This window comes from Oncorhynchus masou, chromosome 12, assembly GCF_036934945.1.
Source record: "Oncorhynchus masou masou isolate Uvic2021 chromosome 12, UVic_Omas_1.1, whole genome shotgun sequence".
Taxonomy (NCBI): domain Eukaryota; kingdom Metazoa; phylum Chordata; class Actinopteri; order Salmoniformes; family Salmonidae; genus Oncorhynchus; species Oncorhynchus masou.
Window position 1 is genome coordinate 19,244,647 of NC_088223.1, and position 24,262 is coordinate 19,268,908.

The following is a 24,262-nucleotide window of genomic DNA, read 5'->3' on the forward strand; positions in this document are numbered from 1 at the left end:
ACGACGCTGGGCCAATTGTGCGCTGCCCTATGGGACTCCCAATCACAGCCGGTTGTGATACAGCCTGGATTCGAACCAGGGTGTCTCTAGCACTGAGATGCAGTGCCTTAGACTGCTGCGCCACTCAGGAGCCCAATGGTCATTGCAGCTAAAGGTGGCACAACCAGCTATTGCATCTAAGGGGGCAATTACTTTTTCACACAGGGGCATTGGGTGTTGCATAACGTGGTTTATTAAATAAATAAAGTATATCTTTTATGGGTAATTTATTCACTCAGATTTCCTTTATCTAACATTAGGTTTAAGATCTGATCACATTCAGGGTCAAAAATATGCAAAAACAGATGACATCAGAAAGGGAGCAAATAATTATTTTCACAGCACTGTATCCATCCATCCATCCATCCGTCTGCAGAACAAGGAGGAGTCAGACAAAGTGAGCAAGGCTGGGTTTAAATGTTAGTGTGTTTATTGTGTTACTGTATTATCATCTTACTTTAGTCTACAGCGCCAACATTTAACGATTTATTTTCACAATAGTGCACTGGAGTTTTATAATATGTAGTCTAATTATGTCTTTTTAAATATTCTTTTACAGTTGACAACAAGATACAGGGTACCGCCAGCAAACGGATGATAGAACACTTCCAGTACTTATCATATAGAAATCATCCTGAATCCAAATTGACAATAAATAAAAACGACATTTTACACATTAACATTTACAGCATTATTTTGGGATAGTTATGCATGAAAACATAATGGAATCAGTTGCGATATCAAAAACGTATATTTTTACAAATACAGTGACAATGATGGACGCTGTTTGTTTGGACAATAAAAACCCATTTACATATATGACTTGGAAAGAAACGAGTGCAGGACGTGCAAGATATCATCTAAACCCACATTAGACCTAGTACATCATCTATAACTAACCATTCAATATGTTCAGAATCAACATTAGATCAGGATAAATCATTTATGGACGTAACAAAGCACAGGTAGTTATAGTCCTGGACGAACAAGCTCCAAGGTTCCCTTAGGTGCAGATCTAGGATCAGCTTCCCCTCCCCCCAATCCTAACCTTTACCATTAGTGGTGGAAATGCAAAACTGACCCTAGATCAGTGTCTGTGGCGCGTTCACCCTACACTACTGGAACAACAGAACAAACATAGTGCCGTCATCCTCATTAATGGATACTTGAAGGGCACTAGAGACTGGATGTCTCCATAGGCTTAACCTTAAAGGAAACCATTTCATCAAACATCCCATGCTTTTTCACAAACCGTGTTTCTGCATACATGTGATACCAGGAAAAATGAACTTTTCCTGGATTTCAATGGAAAATGGAACGTTTTCTCAACTCATTTTCTCAGCGCTATTTCAGTCGCTTAATAGTCATACAAGTCAAAAAGAAAATATTAAATTCAGTTTTTCTCCAGGGCCGGGGGGGCTCCTGAGCGGTTTACAGACAGGCAGAAAGAACTACATTATGCTAGAGACATACAGTAGGAGAAAAGATAACTGTCTGTCAGTCGATTCAGACATCATGGAGTATCATTCAGCATTTCAAGTCATTTATCGTAAAAACAAGATTCCTTCCTCATATACATGTATACTGTATTCACGATGAACAGGAAAACGGAGCATTTCCGTGGAAACCTAGAAAACGCAGCGGAACTGTAAGCATATAGGACATCAAAATGAGGGATATACACAAGAGTAGCATATATGTTCTGAGTAAGTGTCAAATAACTAACATTCCTGTATGAGCGTGTTTGTTAGCAGATGTTCTTGTTTCATTGATCCTTTTCTGTTCCTGCTGGGTTTTTGAGCATTCTAGGGTTGCAAAATTCTAGTAACGTTTTAAAAATTCCCAGGTTTTCCAGAAATCCATTAGGAAGATTCCTAAAATCAGGACTAATAAAGATATATCGGCAATCGTCCAAAGAGGATTTCTGAAAACCCTGGGTATTTTGGGAACGTTACTGGGATTGCACAACCCTAGGGCATTCTAAAACCGCCACAGGTTTAGGAGCCACCTTAAATACAATAACCACGTCTGTCTGTCTATCTCTTTGGTCTGTCGATGTCGTCGATAGCCGCCAGGAGTTTCTGCCGGGCCTTCTTGTTGATGTGAGAGCCCAGACACACGTTCACCAGGTTGGCCAGCTGCTTCATGGAGTATTCCTGGTGGGACAGACAGACAGACAGACACAGATTATAGCCAGAGAGCATTTAGTCCCAGAGAGCATTTAGTCCCAGACAGCATTTACTCCCAGACAGCATTTACTCCCAGACAGCATTTACTCCCAGACAGCATTTAGTCCCAGGCAGCATTTACTCCCAGACAGCATTTACTCCCAGACAGCATTTACTCCCAGGCAGCATTTAGTCCCAGGCAGCATTTAGTCCCAGGCAGCATTTAGTCCCAGGCAGCATTTCGTTTTACCTCACAGCTTGCTTCACATGACTGAGGAGAAAGTGTCTGCCTATTGTAACAACTGGCTAATTTAACTGTGGTTAACTATTACGTTTTCACTGCACACGTTTTGGATACCAGCGATGCCATAGGCAAGCACATCGTAAGATTTGTGCTACACATTGCTGGTAAACAGGTTGAGCTACCCCAGTAGAAATCTCATTAGCACATGAACAGACTGAGTGAATAATTATCATTATACTGTTCCTCACCCTGTGGTTCTTGATGAACTGCTCCATGTCATTCTCCGTCAGGTAGTAGGCTTTGATGTAGGTCTCCACAAAGTCCTTGTCAGGGATGGGCCTCATGTCCGTCAGCTTCTCAAGCTTCATCAGGAACTGCTGGAAGTCCAGCTGCATCAGGGCCCGCCCTTCGTTACTGCACTTCTTCACGTTACCATAGCTACAGGACAGAACAGGAGAGAAGTTGACTTTGATGACTCCTGTAGTATTATTTCTGTCGGACAGTAGTTCAGAATTCGTTTAGTTTTTGTTGACAGAAGTTCAGAATCCAGAGCAACGATCTAAAAACATGGGATTTGTATTCTTAGTGCCCAAGGCACATGAACGAAGAACTAAAATGTCAAAAAGAAAATCTGATATCGACAGAGAGCAAATAAGCCAAAAGGGTTCGATCTTAATTCTGCTCAGACAGTTTTCTTCAAACCATATTTTGTCACAGACAGTTCAAGGGTTCTCAGTTTTAGTCCAAAAAAAGGTCAACAAGTAACATTTTTATATTCATATACCTTACAAACTTTATCTTTGCAGTGTGTGGGGGTCTGGATTTGAGAGTGGAAGTGTGTGTAGCAGAAACACGTCCACCAGATCAGTGGCTGCTGACATCCATTTTTGCTCTGGTATTGACAGAGGTGTAAATGCTTTCTGGGAAAGAGACATACTACCAGAGAGACCTCTCCTCATGTCTCCCTCTCTCCCTACCTTCCTCCCTCCCTCTCTTTCTCACAGTTTTTTTTTCCCTCCCTCCATCCTTCTCCCCCTTCCTATCTGTTTTCTTCTAACTCTCTATGGCTCCTCCCTCTTTCTTCACATTTCTCTCTCACTCTCCTTACATCTATACCTCTCTCTCTCTCCCCATCCTTCTTTTCCTGCCTCCCTTCTATCTTCATTAACCCTCCATCTCTTTCCTCCCGCTCTCTCTCTCTGAGGTTGTCAGTCCCCCGGGGTGGGACAGTGAGTCAGACTCCATCTCCTCTCTGAGGAGTCCAGATGGGAATGGAAATGAAGATAAACACAGCAAACAAGTGAGTGAGCAAAACAAACAGACAGATTAGCCTGGCCACTCTATCATAGTGGTGGAGGGAGGGAGGTGACGAGACACAGTAGCGTGACTCTCAGGCTGCCTCCCAAAATGGCACCCTATTCCCTTTATACTGCACTACTTTTGAAAGTAGTGCACTATTAAGGGAACAAGGTGCCATTTGGGATGCAAACACAGTCAGTCCAGGAACTTGGGGATAAACAGAGATAAACAGAGAGGGGAATAAACAGAGGGGAATCCCAGAGACTAAACCTAGTCTAAACCTAGTCTGGGAGGGAAGCTCCACAGGTCTAATACTGATACACAGGCCATGTCTATGATGATGTGTGAAGGAACTCCACAGGTCTAATACTGATACACAGGCCATGTCTATGACGATGTGTGAAGGAACTCCACAGGTCTAATACTGATACACAGGCCATGTCTATGATGATGTGTGAAGGAACTCCACAGGTCTAATACTGATACACAGGCCATGTCTATGACGATGTGTGAAGGAACTCCACAGGTCTAATACTGATACACAGGCCATGTCTATGACGATGTGTGAAGGAACTCCACAGGTCTAATACTGATACACAGGCCATGTCTATGACGATGTGTGAAGGAACTCCACAGGTCTAATACTGATACACAGGCCATGTCTATGATGATGTGTGAAGGAACTCCACAGGTCTAATACTGATACACAGGCCATGTCTATGATGATGTGTGAAGGAACTCCACAGGTCTAATACTGATACACAGGCCATGTCTATGATGATGTGTGAAGGAACTCCACAGGTCTAATACTGATACACAGGCCATGTCTATGATGATGTGTGAAGGAACTCCACAGGTCTAATACTGATACACAGGCCATGTCTATGATGATGTGTGAAGGAACTCCACAGGTCTAATACTGATACACAGGCCATGTCTATGATGATGTGTGAAGGAACTCCACAGGTCTAATACTGATACACAGGCCATGTCTATGACGATGTGTGAAGGAACTCCACAGGTCTAATACTGATACACAGGCCATGTCTATGATGATGTGTGAAGGAACTCCACAGGTCTAATACTGATACACAGGCCATGTCTATGATGATGTGTGAAGGAACTCCACAGGTCTAATACTGATACACAGGCCATGTCTATGATGATGTGTCAAGCAGAGAATGAAGAGAGCCCTGTACAGTTCATTACATGTTAGTTGTACACCATTGGGCATCTTTTCCCAAAACCATAACCCTGGCTTTCCTGTACTGTGATTCCTTTTCAAAACCTAACTAACACTTGCCCTGGACATAAAACGTAAAACCCTAACTAACCCTAGCCTTAGAACAGTAAACCCTAACTAACCCTAGCCTTTCAACAGTAAACCCTAACTAACCCTAGCCTTAGAACATTAAACCCTAACTAACCCTAGTCTTAGGACATTAAACCCTAACTAACCCTAGCCTTAGAATATCAAACCCTAACTAACCCTAGCCTTTCAACAGTAAACCCTAACTAACCCTAGCCTTAAAACATTAAACCCTAACTAACCCTAGTCTTAGGACATTAAACCCTAACTAACCCTAGCCTTAGAATATCAAACCCTAACTAACCCTAGCCTTTCAACAGTAAACCCTAACTAACCCTAGCCTTAGAATATCAAACCCTAACTAACCCTAGCCTTTCAACAGTAAACCCTAACTAACCCTAGCCTTAGAATATCAAACCCTAACTAACCCTAGCCTTTCAACAGTAAACCCTAACTAACCCTAGCCTTAGAACATTAAACCCTAACTAACCCTAGTCTTAGGACATTAAACCCTAACTAACCCTAGCCTTAGAATATCAAACCCTAACTAACCCTAGCCTTTCAACAGTAAACCCTAACTAACCCTAGCCTTAGAACATTAAACCCTAACTAACCCTAGCCTTAAAACAGTAAACCCTAACTAACCCTAGCCTTAGAACATTAAACCCTAACTAACCCTAGCCTTAGAACATTAAACCCTAACTAACCCTAGTTTTAGGACATTAAACCCTAACTAACCCTAGCCTTAGAATATCAAACCCTAACTAACCCTAGCCCTGGATTTAGAACTTAAAACCCTAACTAACCCTAGCCCTGGGTTTAGAACTTAAAACCCTAACTAACCCTAGCCCCGGGTTTAGAACCCAATTTGTAAGTCGCTCTGGATAAGAGCGTCTGCTAAATGACTTAAATGTAAATGTAAATGTAAAACCCTAACTAACCCTAGCCCTGAATTTTGAACGTAAAACGCTAACTAACCCTAGCACTGGGTTTAGAACTTAAAACCATAACTAACCCTAGTCCTGGATTTAGTTAAAACCCTAACTAACCCTAGCCTTAAAACAGTAAACCCTAACTAACCCTAGCCTTAAAACAGTAAACCCTAACTAACCCTAGCCTTAGAACATTAAACCCTAACTAACTCTAGCCTTATAACATTAAACCCTAACTAACCCTAGTCTTAGGACATTAAACCCTAACTAACCCTAGCCTTAGAATATCAAACCCTAACTAACCCTAGCCCTGGGTTTAGAACTTAAAACCATAACTAACCCTAGTCCTGAAAAATTTCTGATGTGAAAAGATTTGATGTGATTGGTCAAAAAAACAACTACTGTCAAAAAGATCAGAAATGGGCTGCCTTACAGTCCAGCTCAGCACAATCAACCTGGATGCAAAAAACACACTACCCAGTTCCCTACCAGTCCCCCACTATGTAACACTCTCATAGGAGGTTGTGCTTGTCCCTAGTCTTTTTCCCACTTCATCACAAGATGGTCAGAGACGTTATGACATCTTTTTATTTCCCCACATCGCCCCCATTAATGCCACGTCTCTCTGGCCTAAAGAGGATGTCTCACCTGGCCGTATAAAACCCTGCCTACCAGTACATCTACTTCACACATGCTTGCACACACGCATGGTCACGCACACACACCATAAATAATGCATTGGACAGAGAAAGCGGGTACAAGTGCTGATTTCAGGAAAAAAATGCATTAGTCCCTTTCAGGCCCCAAACCTTTGACTGACTTGCAAGGGAGATGGTTGTTATGGGAGCCATTTAGAATGTGTCAAGTGTTTAGAGGGGACTCAGGCCAGCCTTGTGTCAGACATGTTCCCTGTGGGGTCTCTATAACAGAACATATAACAGTCCTGGGATGGAGTGTTGGGGAGGAGGAGGCACAAAGAGTCAGCTTGTTGCTACCATATGGAAGGGATGACAGGACTGAAGAGGAGTTGTCTCAGGAGAATGAGAGAAAGCTGGAGAAAAGCTAGGAACGCTCAAGTCTCCCGTGCTTATCTAGTAGGCAATCTGCGTGTTTCTTTGCGGCACTCAAACATTTAGTTTTGTGTTTATTTATGACAAGCAGATGTTCCAACAAGAGGATGTTCAACGCCCGAGAAGAAAAAGGAGGGGGAGTAAAGAAGAGAAAAGCAGCTTGTGGTCGTGCCTTACTGCAGGAGAGGACAGGGGCTCCAAGCCTGCCTTATTTAATAACTCACCTGAGGTATTTGGCATATGACACGCAAACAGGGCTCATATTTACGAGTGTACCCCAGGAGGAGAGAACAGGGCCATCAACCAAAAAGGCAAAAGACGTCAAAATAAGAGATGAACGAGGCAGCAAAAATTTCCACACCTCTCCAATCCACCGGCAGTAAATCCACAGGTGCATATTAGCATGTCCCTGAGTGATGAACTATCACTATAACCATCATTGAATGAGCAGTAGGTTTGTGTTCACACATTTTCTTTTTCCTGCCGTGCTTATCATAAGATATTTGCTGGCATTACAACTAGTCAGCAGCTTTTTGCTGCTCATAAAAAATTACAATAAAATAAAAAAGTCTAATAAAATTTGTACTTTTAAAATACACTATCACGTAAACTATATATGGATACAGAGAGCCATATTAGCAACTTTACGGGAATAATATGAACGATAAGGCACCACTCAGCCCCTCAATGAACAATAAGGCACCACTCAGCCCCTCAATGAACGATAAGGCACCACTCAGCCCCTCAATGAACAATAAGGCACCACTCAGCCCCTCAATGAACGATAAGGCACCACTCAGCCCCTCAATGAACAATAAGGCACCACTCAGCCCCTCAATAAACAATAAGGCACCACTCAGCCCCTCAATGAACAATAAGGCACCACTCAGCCCCTCAATGAACAATAAGGCACCACTCAGCCCCTCAATGAACGATAAGGCACCACTCAGCCCCTCAATGAACGATAAGGCACCACTCAGCCCCTCAATGAACGATAAGGCACCACTCAGCCCCTCAATGAACGATAAGGCACCACTCAGCCCCTCAATGAACGATAAGGCACCACTCAGCCCCTCAATGAACAATAAGGCACCACTCAGCCCCTCAATGAACAATAAGGCACCACTCAGCCCCTCAATGAACAATAAGGCACCACTCAGCCCCTCAATGAACAATAAGGCACCACTCAGCCCCTCAATTAACAATAAGGCACCACTCAGCCCCTCAATGAACAATAAGGCACCACTCAGCCCCTCAATGAACAATAAGGCACCACTCAGCCCCTCAATGAACAATAAGGCACCACTCAGCCCCTCAATGAACAATAAGGCACCACTCAGCCCCTCAATGAACAATAAGGCACCACTCAGCCCCTCAATGAACAATAAGGCACCACTCAGCCCCTCAATTAACAATAAGGCACCACTCAGCCCCTCAATGAACAATAAGGCACCACTCAGCCCCTCAATGAACAATAAGGCACCACTCAGCCCCTCAATGAACAATAAGGCACCACTCAGCCCCTCAATGAACGATAAGGCACCACTCAGCCCCTCAATGAACAATAAGGCACCACTCAGCCCCTCAATGAACAATAAGGCACCACTAAGCCCCTCAATGAACAATAAGGCACCACTCAGACCCTCAATGAACAATAAGGCACCACTCAGACCCTCAATGAATGCTGCAATATATTTGCTGAAAAATGTATAGAAACCAATTACAAAATACTTTTAATCAAAGTAAGCAGGTAGGAGTTGTTTCTCTATCTTCTGAAGCCTACTCACCTCTCCAATGATATCTGCTGAAACATTCATATTTTTAACTACAAAATCAGCCCAAGTATTTTGTATATGCAAGTAAACAATTCACCCTTCCACCAGCGTCCTGTTGGCCAGACGGATGCAGTGTTCCCACAGGACATTAGACACAGGCAGAGGGACCCGGACGTGTCTGGACACATCACCCAGCCTCTTGTTAAACTCTTCAAACTCCTGAGGAACAAAAAAACATAACATTGGTTAGTTTTTTTATTCATGTTTTTAGGTCAGTGATACATATTTTACAAATAAATTATTGGGGGTTTCAAGACTTCTCAAAATCTCCAAAGGGTCATGTTAGCTCTACAAATTATTTCAGCACAGGTACACTACATCTCATTCCAAAATCCTGGGAATTAATATTGAGTTGGTCCCCCTTTGGTGCTATAACAGCCTCCACTCTTCTGAGAAGGTTTTCCACTAGATGTTGGAACATTGCTGCGGGGGACTCCATTCAGCCATAAGAGCATTAATGAGGTTGGGCACTGATGTTGGGCGATTAGGCCTAGCTCGCAGTCGGCGTTCTAATTCATCCCAAAGGTGTTCGATGGGGTTGAGGTCAGGACTCTGTAGGCCAATCAAGTTCTTCCACACCGGTCTTAGCAAACCATTTCTGTATGGACCTCACTTTGTGCACGGGGGCATTGTCATGTTGAAACAGGAAAGGGCCTTCCCCAAACTGTTGCCACAAAGTTGGAAGCACAGAATCGTCTAGAATGTCATTGTATGCTGTAGTGATGAGATCTCGCTTCACTGGAACTAAGGGGCCTAGCCCGAACCATGAAAAAAGCCTCAGACCATTATTCCTCCTCCACCAAACTTTACAGTTGGAACTATGCTTTCAGGCAGGTAGCGTTGTCCTGTCATCCGCCAAACCCAGATTTGTCCGTCAGACTGCCAGATGTTGAAGTGTGATACATCACGCCAGAGAACGCGTTTCCACTGCTCCAGATTCCAAAATGTGCGAGCTTTACACCACTCCAGCCAACGCTTGGCATTGCGCCTGGTGATCTTATGCTTATGTGCGGCTGCTCGGAACCCCATTTCATGAAGCTCCCAACGAACAGTTCTTGTGCTGACGTTGTTTCCAGAGGCAGTTTTGGAACTTGGAAGTTACAGTTGCAACCGAGGACAGACGATTCTTACGCACTACGCACTTCAGCACTCTCGTTCTGTGAGCTTGTGTGGCCTAACACTTCGCAGCTGTGCCGTTGTTGCTCCTAGACGTTTCCACTTCACAATAACAGCACTTGACCAGGGCAGCTCTAGAAGGCAAAAATTTTAACAGACTTGTTGGAAAGGTGGCATCCTATGATGGTGCCATATTGAAAGTCATCGAGCTCTTCAGTAAATCCATTCTACTGCCAATGTTTGTCTATGGAGATTGCATGGCTGTGTGCTCGATTTTATACACCTGTCAGCAATGGGTGTGGGGTGTGGCTGAAATGTATTTTGTGTGTAGATGAGCTAAGGGCCAGTTCAACAGATTCTACTGCAGAGCTGGTGAATAACGTTGGTCGACATGCGTTCTCATTAACACAGCAGAGCAGACATCCATGTAACCTTTCAGCCCTCACATTCTCCCCCTGCCCCACAGATGTCCCAGCAACTCTTGCCATACAAGATGGCTGCCGGCCATGCTCCATTCCAACATGAGCAGCGGAGACATCAGGACTTGTTGATTCAGCTGGTCAGGCCCTTTTCTCTTTTCTTTCATTTCACCCCAAAAAGAGACAAGATGATTTTTTAGACAAAGATGGATGCTCCGATGTTCTCCCCACGCCAAAACCTACATACATCACTGTGTTCTTACACCTTGTTTGTTGTCGAGTCAAATGTACAGACTAGGAAGTCAGAAAAAGGCCAGCAATCTTTCAAAACATTTTCCTTATTCACTTCACTGTGCCAGATGCCTTCCCAATTTGGGTGACTGATTGGCTGTGCACCTAAACCAAACCCAGCAAAATGCAGAGCACAGGAGAGAGGTTGTGCACACTAAGGGGAAGCATCTGAGTGGCATAAGTTCCAAGAATAAATAAAATGACATGTCATAAACCTAAAAAGACGTTTTCTCCCTCATTATGTTGACAGCTTGAAAGTAATGAATGATTGTCAAATGTCTTCTCAAACAAAAATGTTGTGCCATCACATGTGAATAACCTGGTTGGTAAATGAGACAATGTCGGTGCCTGTGCAACAATTGCCAATAGAATGCAAATATAAGCCAATTTTGGATGCTAATATTCAACAGAAACTCATGAACACAACATTCTATACGATACAACATCATCTCCTATACAATACAACCCTGTATCAGTAACCTGTCAATCATAACCCATACTGAACAACGTCTATCTCAGAAATATATTGGATGACCAGCAGACGTTTGAAACTGAAACTTATTCTCTTGAAATAAAAATAACGCTTTCCTACCTAATATCTTGTTGAAATATATGTCACACACACCTTTATTTTTACTCAGGTCTACTGCGATCCTTGACATGGCGAACACATTTAAATCAAGCCAATAAGGCAGACTATTTTGTCTCACTATTTGGCTTAAACAAAATGAGATTGGCTTAGAGTGGCTTAATAATGCTTCCAAAGAGCCGTCTTCCAGACAGCCGACCCACGGATCCAGAAAGGTGAGCCTGAGTGAAAACTCCCAAGAATTGGCGGCTGTGAGGTGGTTTGCTCGGAACGGTTCAGGATTTAAAGCTATGGCTGCTCAGGCAGACATGCTCATGCATATTTGAGGGATTTTCTTGGCTTCAGGCTCGCAAATAAGGGCCACGGTCACAATTACACTGTAAAACACCCATCTGTTCCTCAACACTAGATCCCTTTCTCTCCATATGCTCCGGCTCTATGCTAATCCCGCCACGCAATGGGACGCGTCTCCATGCAAATTGCATGATGGGATAAGCGTAATGCATGAATACTCATTTGATACTCATTTGATACTCATTTGAGAGAAAACTTTAAGCCTGCAGATAGATACAGTAAGGGATGAAGAGGCTCACCTTTCCTTAACAAACCTCAAACTTAGCTTCCCCAATCTGCATTAAATTCCCCAAATCTTTTTCGTTATTTGAATTTTTTAAACACTAGCTTGCAAATAATTGATATCGAAAGACCTCTCAAAGTGACTCGGAGAAAAAGAGGAGGAAACCTAAGACAAAGATCTTGACATGTTGAAAGAGATGGAAAGTTGTTGTGCTTCCCAGAGTCACAGGAAAAATGTGGTTAAAAAAATGACCTCCCCGCACGTGAAATACATTCCCAAAAGGCAATCTGAAAAGACACATAGCATCTTGGTCCTAACCTTCTTGCAGAATAAAGCGCCAAACACACTCCTAAAGTATTTTGGCTATTTTTCTTCCTGCAGTGTATTTAAAATGTTCACAGGGAGAAGGAGAGAGATAGCTGTGTGGGTCGCCTGGTAACTAGCTGACTTCCCATGAGGTACTATATGTGTACTCTACTGTGGGACCCAGGAGAACATCACTAAATATGAAATACTCTGGTACAGATATACAGCTGTCCAACATACACTAAGTTGACTGTGCCTTTAAACAGCTTGGAAAATTTCAGAAAATTATGTCATGGCTTTAGAAGATTCTGATAGGCTAATTGACATAATTTGAGTCAATTGGAGGTGTAACTGTAGATGTATTTCAAGGCCTACCTTTAAACCCAGTGCCTCTTTGCTTGACATCATGGGAAAATCAAAAGAAATCAGCCAAGACATCAGAAAAACAATTGTAGACCTCCACAAGTCTGATTCATCATTGGGAGCAATTTCCAAACACCTGAAGATACCACGTTCATCTGTACAAACAATAGTACACAAGTATAAACACCATGGGACCACGCAGCCGTCATACCACTCAGGATTGAGACGTGTTCTGCCTCCTAGAGATGAACGTACTTTGGTTCGAAAAGAACAAATCAATCCCAGAACAACAGCAAAGGACCTTGTGAAGATGCTGGAGGAAACTATATCCACAGTGAAACGAGTCCTATATCGACATAACCTGAAAGGCCGCTCAGCATGGAAGAAGCCACTGCTCCAAAACAGCCATAAAAAGCCAGACTATGGTTTGTCACTGCACATGGGGACAAAGATTGTAATTTTTGGAGAAATGCCCTCTGGTCTAATGAAACAAAAATAGAATTGTTTGGCCAAAACGACCAGTGTTATGTTTGGAGGAAAAAGGAGGAGGCTTGCAAGCCGAAGAACACCATTCCAACTGTGAAGCACGAGGGTGGCAGCATCATGTTGTGGGGGTGCTTTGCTGCAGGAGGGACTGGTGCACTTCACAAAATAGATGGCATCATGAAGAGGGAAATTATGTGGATATTTGAAGCAATATCTCAAGATATCAGTCAGGAAGTTAAAGCTTGGTCGCAAATGGGTCTTTCAAATGGACAATGACCCCAAGCATACTTCCAAAGTTGTGGCAAAATGGCTTAAGGACAACAAAGTCAAAGGACAACAAAGTTATTGGAGAGGCCATCACAAAGCCCTGATCTCAATCCCATAGAAAATGTGTGGGCAGAACTGAAAGTGTGTGCAAGCAAGGAGGCCTACAAACCTGACTCAGTTACACCAGTTAGCTGGTGTAACTGAGGAATGGGAAAATTCACCCAACTTATTGTGGGAAGCTTGTGGAAGGCTACCCTTGTATATAACAAAGTATTGAGATAAACGTTTGTTATTGACCAAATACTTATTTTCCACCATAATTTGCAAATAAATTCATTAAAAATCCTACAATGTGATTTTCTGGATTTTTTTCTCAATTTTGTCTGTCATAGTTGAAGTGTACCTATGATGAAAACTACAAGCCTCTCTCATCTTCTTAAGTGGGAGAACTTGCACAATTGGTGGCTGACTAAATACTTTTTTGCCCCACTGTATGTATATATAATGTGTGTGTGTGTGTATATATATATATATATATATATATATATATATATATATATATATATATATATATATATATATATATATATATATATATATATATATATATATATAGGGAACAGAGTTGGGGAACATTGTCAGAGTAGAAGGAAGCAAGTTTTCTTCCAGGACAACCTTGTACGTAGCTTGATTCATGCGTCCTTCACAAACACAAATCTGCCCGATTCCAGCCTTGCTAAAGCACCCCCCAGATCATAACTGATCCTCCACCAAATTTCACAGTGGGTGAGAGACACTGTGGCTTGTTGGCCTCTCCAGATCTCAAACCCACTGTTAAATTTGGTGGAGGATCAGTGATGATTTGGGGGTGCTTCAGTGTGACCAGCAAAGCACCCCCACACCATAACACCCCCTCCTCCATGCTTTACGGTGGGAAATACACATGCAGAGATCATCCGTTCACCCACACCACGTCTCACACGGCTGTTGGAACCAAAAATCTCCAATTTGGACTCCAGACCAGACTGGTCTAATGTCCATTGCTCGTGTTTCTTCGCCCAAGCAAGTCTCTTCTTCTTCTTAGTTTCCTTTAGTAGTTTCCCTGCAGCAATTCGACCATGAAGGATTGATTCACACAGTCTCCACTGAACAGTTGATGTTGAGGTGTGTCTGTTACTTGAATTCTGTGAAGCATTTACTTTGGCTGCAATTTCCGAGGCGGGTCAATCTAATGAACTTATCCTCTACAGCAGAGGTAATTCTTGGTCTTCCTTTCCTGTGGTGGTCCTCATGAGAGCCAGTTTCATCATAGCGCGTGATGGTTTTTGCGACTGCAAAAAGTTCTTGAAATGTTCCGTATGGACTGACCTTCATGTCTTAAAGTAATGATGGATGGTAATTTCTCTTGCCATAACATGGACTTGGTCTTTTACCAAATAGGGCTGTCTTCTGTATACCGCCCTAGCTTGTCACAACACAACGTATTGGCTCAAATGCATTATTAAGGAAAGAAATTCCACAAATTAACTTTAATTAGGTACAGCTGTTCATTGAAATGCATTCCAGGTGACTACCTCATGAAGCTGGCTGAGAGAATGCCAAGAGTGTATAAAGCTGTCATCAAGGCAAAGGGTGGATATTTGAAGAATCTCAAATATAAAATATATTTAGATTTCTGGGTGTTATTTCATAGTTTTGATGTCTTCACTATTATTCTACAGAAAAATAGAAAATAGTAAAAATAAATAAAATTAATAAGTAGGTGCTCTAAAACTTTTGACCAGTAGAGAGAGTGTGTGTGTGATATGTATATGTATATATATGTATATGTATATATATGTATATATATGTATATGTGATAGTGTAGGGGTGCTTTGCTGGTGACACTGTCTGTGAATTATTTAGAATTTAAGGCACACATGGCTATAACAGCATTCTGCAGCGATACGCCATGCCATCTGGTTTGCCCTTAGTGTGGCTATAATTTATTTTTCAACAGCACAATGACCCAACACACCTCCAGGCTGTGTAAGGGCCTTCTTATTTGACCAAGAAGTAGAGTGATGGAGTGCTGCATCAGATGACTTGGCTTCCACTGTCACCCGTCCTCAACCCAATTGAGATGATTTGGGACGAGTTGGACAGCAGAGTGAAAGAAAAGCAACCAACAAGTGCTCAGTATATGTGGGAACTCCTTCAAGACTTGCAAAAGCATTCCAGGCAAAGCTGGTTGAGAGAATGCCAAGAGTGTGCAAAGATGTCATCAAGGCAAAGCGTGGCTACTTTGAAGAATCTAAAATATATTTTGATTTGTTTAACACTCTTTTGGTTACTTCATGATTCCATATAAGTTATTTCATAGTTTTGATGTCTTCACTATTATTCTACAATGTAGAAAATAGTAAAATTAAAGAAAACCCTTGAATGAGTAGGTGTGTCCAAACCTACTGTTTATATATTTACACACTGCTCAAAAAAATAAAGGGAACACTAAAATAACACATCCTAGATCTGAATGAATGAAATATTCTTAGTAAATACTTTACATAGTTGAATGTGCTGACAACAAAATCACACAAAAATTATCAATGGAAATCAAATTTATCAACCCATGGAGGTCTGGATTTGGAGTCACACTCAAAATTAAAGTGGAAAACCACACTACAGGCTGATCCAACTTTGATGTAATGTCCTTAAAACAAGTCAAAATGAGGCTCAGTAGTGTGTGTGGCCTCCACGTGCATGTATGACATCGCTACAATGCCTGGGCATGCTCCTGATGAGGTGGAGGATGGTCTCCTGAGGGATCTCCTCTCAGACCTGGACTAAAGCATCCGCCAACTCCTGGACAGTCTGTGGTGCAACGTGGCGTTGGTGGATGGAGCGAGACATGATGTCTCAGATGTGCTCAATTGGATTCAGGTCTAGGGAACGGGCGGGCCAGTCCATAGCATCAATGCCTTCCTCTTGCAGGAACTGCTGACACACTCCAGCCACATGAGGTCTAGCATTGTCTTGCATTAGGAGGAACCCAGGGCCAACCGCACCAGTATATGGTCTCACAAGGGGTCTGAGGATCTCATCTCGGTACCTAATGGCAGTCAGGCTACCTCTGGCAAGCACATGGAGGGCTGTGCGGCCCCCCAAAGAAATGCCACCCCACACCATGACTGACCCACCGCCAAACCGGTCATGCTGGAGGATGTTGCAAGCAGCAGAACGTTCTCCACGGCGTCTCCAGACTCTGTCACATGTGCTCAGTGTGAACCTGCTTTCATCTGTGAAGAGCACAGGGCGCCAGTGGCGAATTTGCCAATCTTGGTGTTCTCTGGCAAATGCCAAACGTCCTGCACGGTTTGGGCTGTAAGCGCAACCCCCACCTGTGGACGTCGGGCCCTCATACCACCCTCATGTTTCTGACCGTTTGAGCAGACACATGCACATTTGTGGCCTGTTGGAGGTCATTTTGCAGGGCTCTGGCAGTGCTCCTCCTGCTCCTCCTTGCACAAAGGCGGAGGTAGCGGTCCCGCTGCTGGGTTGTTGCCCTCCTGCGGCCTCCTCCACGTCTCCTGATGTACTGTCCTGTCTCCTGGTAGCGCCTCCATGCTCTGGACACTACGCTGACAGACACAGCAAACCTTCTTGCCACAGCTCGCATTGATGTACCATCCTGGATGAGCTGCACTACCTGAGTCACTTGTGTGGGTTGTAGACTCCGTCTCATGCTACCACTAGAGTGAAAGCACCGCCAGCATTCAAAAGTGATCAAAACATCAGCCAGGAAGCATAGGAACTGAGAAGTGGTCTGTGGTCACCACCTGCAGAACCACTCCTTTATTGGGGGTGTCTTGCTAATTGCCTATAAATTTCCACCTGTTGTCTATTCCATTTGCACAACAGCATGTGAAATTTATTGTCAATCAGTGTTGCTTCCTAAGTGGACAGTTTGATTACACAGAAGTGTGATTGACTTGGAGTTACATTGTGTTGTTTAAGTGTTCCCTTTATTTTTTTGAGCAGTGTATATATATATATATATATATATATATATAAACATATATATATATAAACATATATATATATATATATATATATCTATATATATATATATATATATATATATATATATATATATATATATATAGATAAATGTTTCAGAAATAATGATATTTATCTGTCTTGGTACAGAGACAGGCCTCTTTTTCAGGTCAAGCCATAAGTCAGGTCTCCACATAGACTGATTGGACATGACGGTGTGGCACCACCACTATGTTCCAGTATTCTGAGTTTATAGCTCCTTAGCGCTATTACAGAAAATATATATAGAGAGAAATCAGCAATGACATGATTAACGGACATAACCTTACAAAATAATAAATTACAGGAATACACAGACTCTCTCCACACACACACACACACACACACACACACACACACACACACACACACACACACACACACACACACCTGCAGGCTAACAATGCCCTTGACCATTTCATTCATTACACCCACACATATTCAAAACACAGTCAGAAGTCACACATACCACATTACCTTTAACAGGACGTCCACGTACACGTTGTGCTGCGACATTATCTCCCTAATGTCCCACTTAACTCCAGCCATCAGCAGCAGCATCTGTTCGTAGTCTAAAGCCTTGGCCGCCACCACCCAGTATATGGGTTTACGGAGCTCGCTAGCCGTGGAGACAGTCTATAAGAGAATGACAAGGACAATGGAATAAACAAGGACAGATATTCATTTGGAGGTTCTTTAGAAAATGTGAAACCTTCACGACTTTGTAATGGTACACACATTGAAAAAACAAGCTAACACCGAAGGGTTTGTGCTCAACAGCCATGTATACCCTCACTGATAAGGCCATGTGTGATGAACAGCCATTTACACCCTCACTGATAAGACCATGTGTGATGAACAGCTATTTACACCCTCACTGATAAGGCCATGTGTGGTCAACAGCCATTTACACCCTCACTGATAAGGCCATGTGTGATGAACAGCCATTTATACCCTCACTGATAAGGCCATGTGTGATGAACAGCCATTTACACCCTCACTGATAAGGCCATGTGTGATGAACAGCCATTTACACCCTCACTGATAAGGCCATGTGTGATGAACAGCCATTTACACCCTCACTGATAAGGCCATGTGTGATGAACAGCCATGTATACCCTCACTGATAAGGCCATGTGTGATGAACAGCCATGTATACCCTCACTGATAAGGCCATGTGTGATGAACAGCCATTTACACCCTCACTGATAAGGCCATGTGTGATGAACAGCCATGTATACCCTCACTGATAAGGCCATGTGTGATGAACAGCCATGTATACCCTCACTGATAAGGCCATGTGTGATGAACAGCCATTTACACCCTCACTGATAAGGCCATGTGTGATGAACAGCCATGTATACCCTCACTGATAAGGCCATGTGTGATGAACAGCCATGTATACCCTCACTGATAAGGCCATGTGTGATGAACAGCCATGTATACCCTCACTGATAAGGCCATGTGTGATGAACAGCCATTTACACCCTCACTGATAAGGCCATGTGTGATGAACAGCCATTTACACCCTCACTGATAAGGCCATGTGTGGTCAACAGCCATTTACACCCTCACTGATAAGGCCATGTGTGATGAACAGCCATTTATACCCTCACTGATAAGGCCATGTGTGATGAACAGCCATTTACACCCTCACTGATAAGGCCATGTGTGATGAACAGCCATTTACACCCTCACTGATAAGGCCATGTGTGATGAACAGCCATGTATACCCTCACTGATAAGGCCATGTGTGATGAACAGCCATGTATACCCTCACTGATAAGGCCATGTGTGATGAACAGCCATTTACACCCTCACTGATAAGGCCATGTGTGATGAACAGCCATGTATACCCTCACTGATAAGGCCATGTGTGATGAACAGCCATGTATACCCTCACTGATAAGGCCATGTGTGATGAACAGCCATTTACACCCTCACTGATAAGGCCATGTGTGATGAACAGCCATTTATACCCTCACTGATAAGGCCATGTGTGATGAACAGCCATTTATACCCTCACTGATAAGGCCATGTGTGATGAACAACCATTTACACCCTCACTGATAAGGCCATGTGTGATGAACAGCCATTTATACCCTCACTGATAAGGCCATGTGTGATGAACAGCCATGTATACCCTCACTGATAAGGCCATGTGTGATGAACGGCCATGTATACCCTCACTGATAAGGCCATGTGTGATGAACAGCCATTTACACCCTCACTGATAAGGCCATGTGTGATGAACAGCCATGTATACCCTCACTGATAAGGCCATGTGTGATGAACAGCCATGTATACCCTCACTGATAAGGCCATGTGTGATGAACAGCCATTTACACCCTCACTGATAAGGCCATGTGTGATGAACAGCCATGTATACCCTCACTGATAAGGCCATGTGTGATGAACAGCCATGTATACCCTCACTGATAAGGCCATGTGTGATGAACAGCCATTTATACCCTCACTGATAAGGCCATGTGTGATGAACAGCCATTTATACCCTCACTGATAAGGCCATGTGTGATGAACAGCCATTTACACCCTCACTGATAAGGCCATGTGTGATGAACAGCCATTTATACCCTCACTGATAAGGCCATGTGTGATGAACAGCCATTTACACCCTCACTGATAAGGCCATGTGTGATGAACAGCCATGTATACCCTCACTGATAAGGCCATGTGTGATGAACAGCCATGTATACCCTCACTGATAAGGCCATGTGTGATGAACAGCCATGTATACCCTCACTGATAAGGCCATGTGTGATGAACAGCCATTTACACCCTCACTGATAAGGCCATGTGTGATGAACAGCCATTTATACCCTCACTGATAAGGCCATGTGTGATGAACAGCCATTTATACCCTCACTGATAAGGCCATGTGTGATGAACAGCCATTTACACCCTCACTGATAAGGCCATGTGTGATGAACAGCCATTTATACCCTCACTGATAAGGCCATGTGTGATGAACAGCCATTTACACCCTCACTGATAAGGCCATGTGTGATGAACAGCCATGTATACCCTCACTGATAAGGCCATGTGTGATGAACAGCCATGTATACCCTCACTGATAAGGCCATGTGTGATGAACAGCCATTTACACCCTCACTGATAAGGCCATGTGTGATGAACAGCCATTTATACCCTCACTGATAAGGCCATGTGTGATGAACAGCCATTTATACCCTCACTGATAAGGCCATGTGTGATGAACAGCCATTTACACCCTCACTGATAAGGCCAAGTGTGATGAACAGCCATTTACACCCTCACTGATAAGGCCATGTGTGATGAACAGCCATGTATACCTTCACTGATAAGGCCATGTGTGATGAACAGCCATTTACACCCTCACTGATAAGGCCATGTGTGATGAACAGCCATTTACACCCTCACTGATAAGGCCATGTGTGATGAACAGCCATTTACACCCTCACTGATAAGGCCATGTGTGATGAACAGCCATTTACACCCTCACTGATAAGGCCATGTGTGATGAACAGCCATGTATACCCTCACTGATAAGGCCATGTGTGATGAACAGCCATTTACACCCTCACTGATAAGGCCATGTGTGATGAACAGCCATTTACACCCTCACTGATAAGGCCATGTGTGATGAACAGCCATTTACACCCTCACTGATAAGGCCATGTGTGATGAACAGCCATTTACACCCTCACTGATAAGGCCATGTGTGATGAACAGCCATTTACACCCTCACTGATAAGGCCATGTGTAATGAACAGCCATCTATACCCTCACTGATAAGGCCATGTGTAATGAACAGCCATTTACACCCTCACTGATAAGGCCATGTGTGATGAACAGCCATTTACACCCTCACTGATAAGGCCATGTGTGATGAACAGCCATTTACACCCTCACTGATAAGGCCATGTGTGATGAACAGCCATTTACACCCTCACTGATAAGGCCATGTGTGGTCAACAGCCATTTATACCCTCACTGATAAGGCCATGTGTAATGAACAGCCATTTACACCCTCACTGATAAGGTCATTTGTGATGAACAGCCATTTACACCCTCACTGATAAGGCCATGTGTGGTCAACAGCCATTTATACCCTCACTGATAAGGCCATGTGTGATGAACAGCCATGTGTGGTCAACAGCCATTTATACCCTCACAGATAAGGCCATGTGTGATGAACAGCCATTTATACCCTCACTGATAAGGCCATGTGTGATGAACAGCCATTTACACCCTCACTGATAAGGCCATGAGTGATGAACAGCCATTTACACCCTCACTGATTAAGCCATGTGTGATGAACAGCCATTTACACCTTCACTGATAAGGCCATGTGTGATGAACAGCCATTTACACCCTCACTGATAAGGCCATGGGTACAGTCATGGCCAAAAGTTTTGAGAATGACACAATAATTAATTTTGCTCCCTCAGTTTGTATGATGACAATTTGCATATACTCCAGAATGTTATGAAGAGTGATCAGATGAATTGCAATTAATTTCAAAGTCCCTCTTTGAAATGCAAATGATGGTCTGTGCAACGCCCCAGTGAACTTTACAGGGAATAAGGTGCCATTTCAGATACACCCATAAAGTTGTGGACTGACTGACCTGTGAGTAGAACTGCTGGAGGAACGGCTTCTTGGCTGCAGGCATCATGGTGTCGAGGTGAGACTGAAGGAACTCAAACTGCTCGGCCAGAAACACCCTGGAGAGAAACCAGTACAGGCTTTTAGCGAGGTGGATCAGAGATGGAGGCAGGGTTAAAGGAGTATGGAAAGGGATAGGAGGGGACAGGGAAGCAGGGGCTTTGGCTGGATGGATTGGGATATTACAGACAGAAAGGTTTGCCATTATCCACCTCTCTCCCCTGAGCTTTAGATACTTCTCTTGATTCCTCTGTGCTTGTTACCGAGGTCATTTCAGTCCTAACTTCAGATGGAGGTGGAATGGGGAGTGGGACGTAGCTAGAGAGGTAGTTTCAGTCCTAACTTCAGATGGAGGTGGAATGGGGAGTGGGACATAGCTAGAGAGGTAGTTTCAGTTCTAACTTCAGATGGAGGTGGAATGGGGAGTGGGACGTAGCTAGAGAGGTAGTTTCAGTCCTAACTTCAGATGGAGGTGGAATGGGGAGTGGGACGTAGCTAGAGAGGTAGTTTCAGTTCTAACTTCAGATGGAGGTGGAATGGGGAGTGGGACGTAGCTAGAGAGGTAGTTTCAGTCATAACTTCAGATGGAGGTGGAATGGGGAGTGGGACGTAGCTAGAGAGGTAGTTTTAGTTCTAACTTCAGATGGAGGTGGAATGGGGTGTGGGACGTAGCTAGAGAGGTAGTTTCAGTCCTAACTTCAGATGGAGGTGGAATGGGGAGTGGGACGTAGCTAGAGAGGTAGTTTCAGTCCTAACTTCAGATGGAGGTGGAATGGGGAGTGGGACGTAGCTAGAGAGGTAGTTTCAGTTCTAACTTCAGATGGAGGTGGAATGGGGGGTGGGACGTAGCTAGAGAGGTAGTTTCAGTCCTAACTTCAGATGGAGGTGGAATGGGGAGTGGGACGTAGCTAGAGAGGTAGTTTCAGTTCTAACTTCAGATGGAGGTGGAATGGGGGGTGGGACGTAGCTAGAGAGGTAGTTTCAGTCCTAACTTCAGATGGAGGTGGAATGGGGGGTGGGACGTAGCTAGAGAGGTAGTTTCAGTCCTAACTTCAGATGGAGGTGGAATGGGGTGGGACGTAGCTAGAGAGGTAGTTTTGGCCAGGTCATACTGCACCTTCTTTGTTGGTAGAAATTAACACCATATCAGGCCCGCTAAGCCTAAAACTCAGGAGTTTTTACATTCACTGGGTTTTCATCAACACTGCTGTATAATAGCAAACACTGAGCAGAACAGTTTGAGGAAAACTAAAATCAATAAAAACAAAAGCTTATCCAGTCTAAAACCTGTGGCACGTTTTTCTAAATGTGTCAGTATGATCGATGCCATTATTTCAGTTTGTTTACATTTTGCTTACATAAACACAATTCAAGAAAATAAGTTCAGCTAACTGGGTTGGAGTTCAGGCGAGTCAGCCAGTCAGCCAGCCAGGGAACTAGAGTAGCATGGAACCCTGGAGTGTCATACAATAACCACAGATTTATGAAGGGCAACAGAGAATGCTGAACGGGCGATTTGTTTTTAATGACTGACCACGTAGCAAGGCCATAGCAATATAAATAGTTTAGCCATTGAATAGCAGTTGCATTTGAAGCTTGTTTCTTTTGGTGATGCAACACGAACCATTCAAATGTCATTACTGAGGATAGAGACCAGAGAAAGATATTAAACGTGTATGTCCATAATGTGTCGTTTCCAAGATGCGCGTTACATAAAGACATTGAGAGAACAAATTCTTTATTAACAAGTGCTTGTTACAGTAGCAGCTAGCTGACCAATGACAAACAAAAACACATTTAAACTCTGTGAAAATCTGTGTGTCGGGGACGGATATAAATTGCAAATGTTGGGTCAAGCGGATGAGTGGGAAGCAAATAGAACGTCACCAAAGACCAGAAAGAGTGCATTACACTCAACCATCCAACATTAACAAGCACAAGTAGTGTCCAAGACGCCACGAGACACACACACACAGCTGGCACCTGCCACCGTTTAATACACCAACAGCCCCACAAACGAGCCTTGGCAAATACATTTGTTTTTCTGGACTCTGAAAATGTTCATTATGCACCAGCCGCCACCGTGAACACAAAGCTTATGTTTACCGTGGGGAGAGATATGCCGCTAAGCTGCGGGGGCCAAACGAGCTAAGCCCTGCCATTTATTGGGTTATGTTTATATAAATAGACAATGGCTAAAGGCATTT

General features: G+C 43.5%; 1 protein-coding gene across 2 annotated transcripts in view; it reads right to left on the reverse strand.

Moving 5' to 3' along the window:
* Window positions 1-447: 447 nt before the first annotated feature.
* The window catches only part of vps50 (VPS50 EARP/GARPII complex subunit), a 231,718-nt gene continuing 207,903 nt past the window's right edge, over window positions 448-24,262 (reverse strand). For both annotated transcript variants that reach the window (XM_064979831.1, XM_064979830.1), the window contains 5 exons: window positions 22,018-22,114; window positions 17,865-18,023; window positions 8,934-9,055; window positions 2,700-2,889; window positions 448-2,195 (listed from right to left, as the gene is read on the reverse strand). In XM_064979831.1, the coding sequence (XP_064835903.1) occupies window positions 2,076-2,195; window positions 2,700-2,889; window positions 8,934-9,055; window positions 17,865-18,023; window positions 22,018-22,114 (688 nt within the window). In that variant the 3' untranslated portion in view covers window positions 448-2,075. The remainder of the gene's footprint in view (window positions 2,196-2,699; window positions 2,890-8,933; window positions 9,056-17,864; window positions 18,024-22,017; window positions 22,115-24,262) is intronic.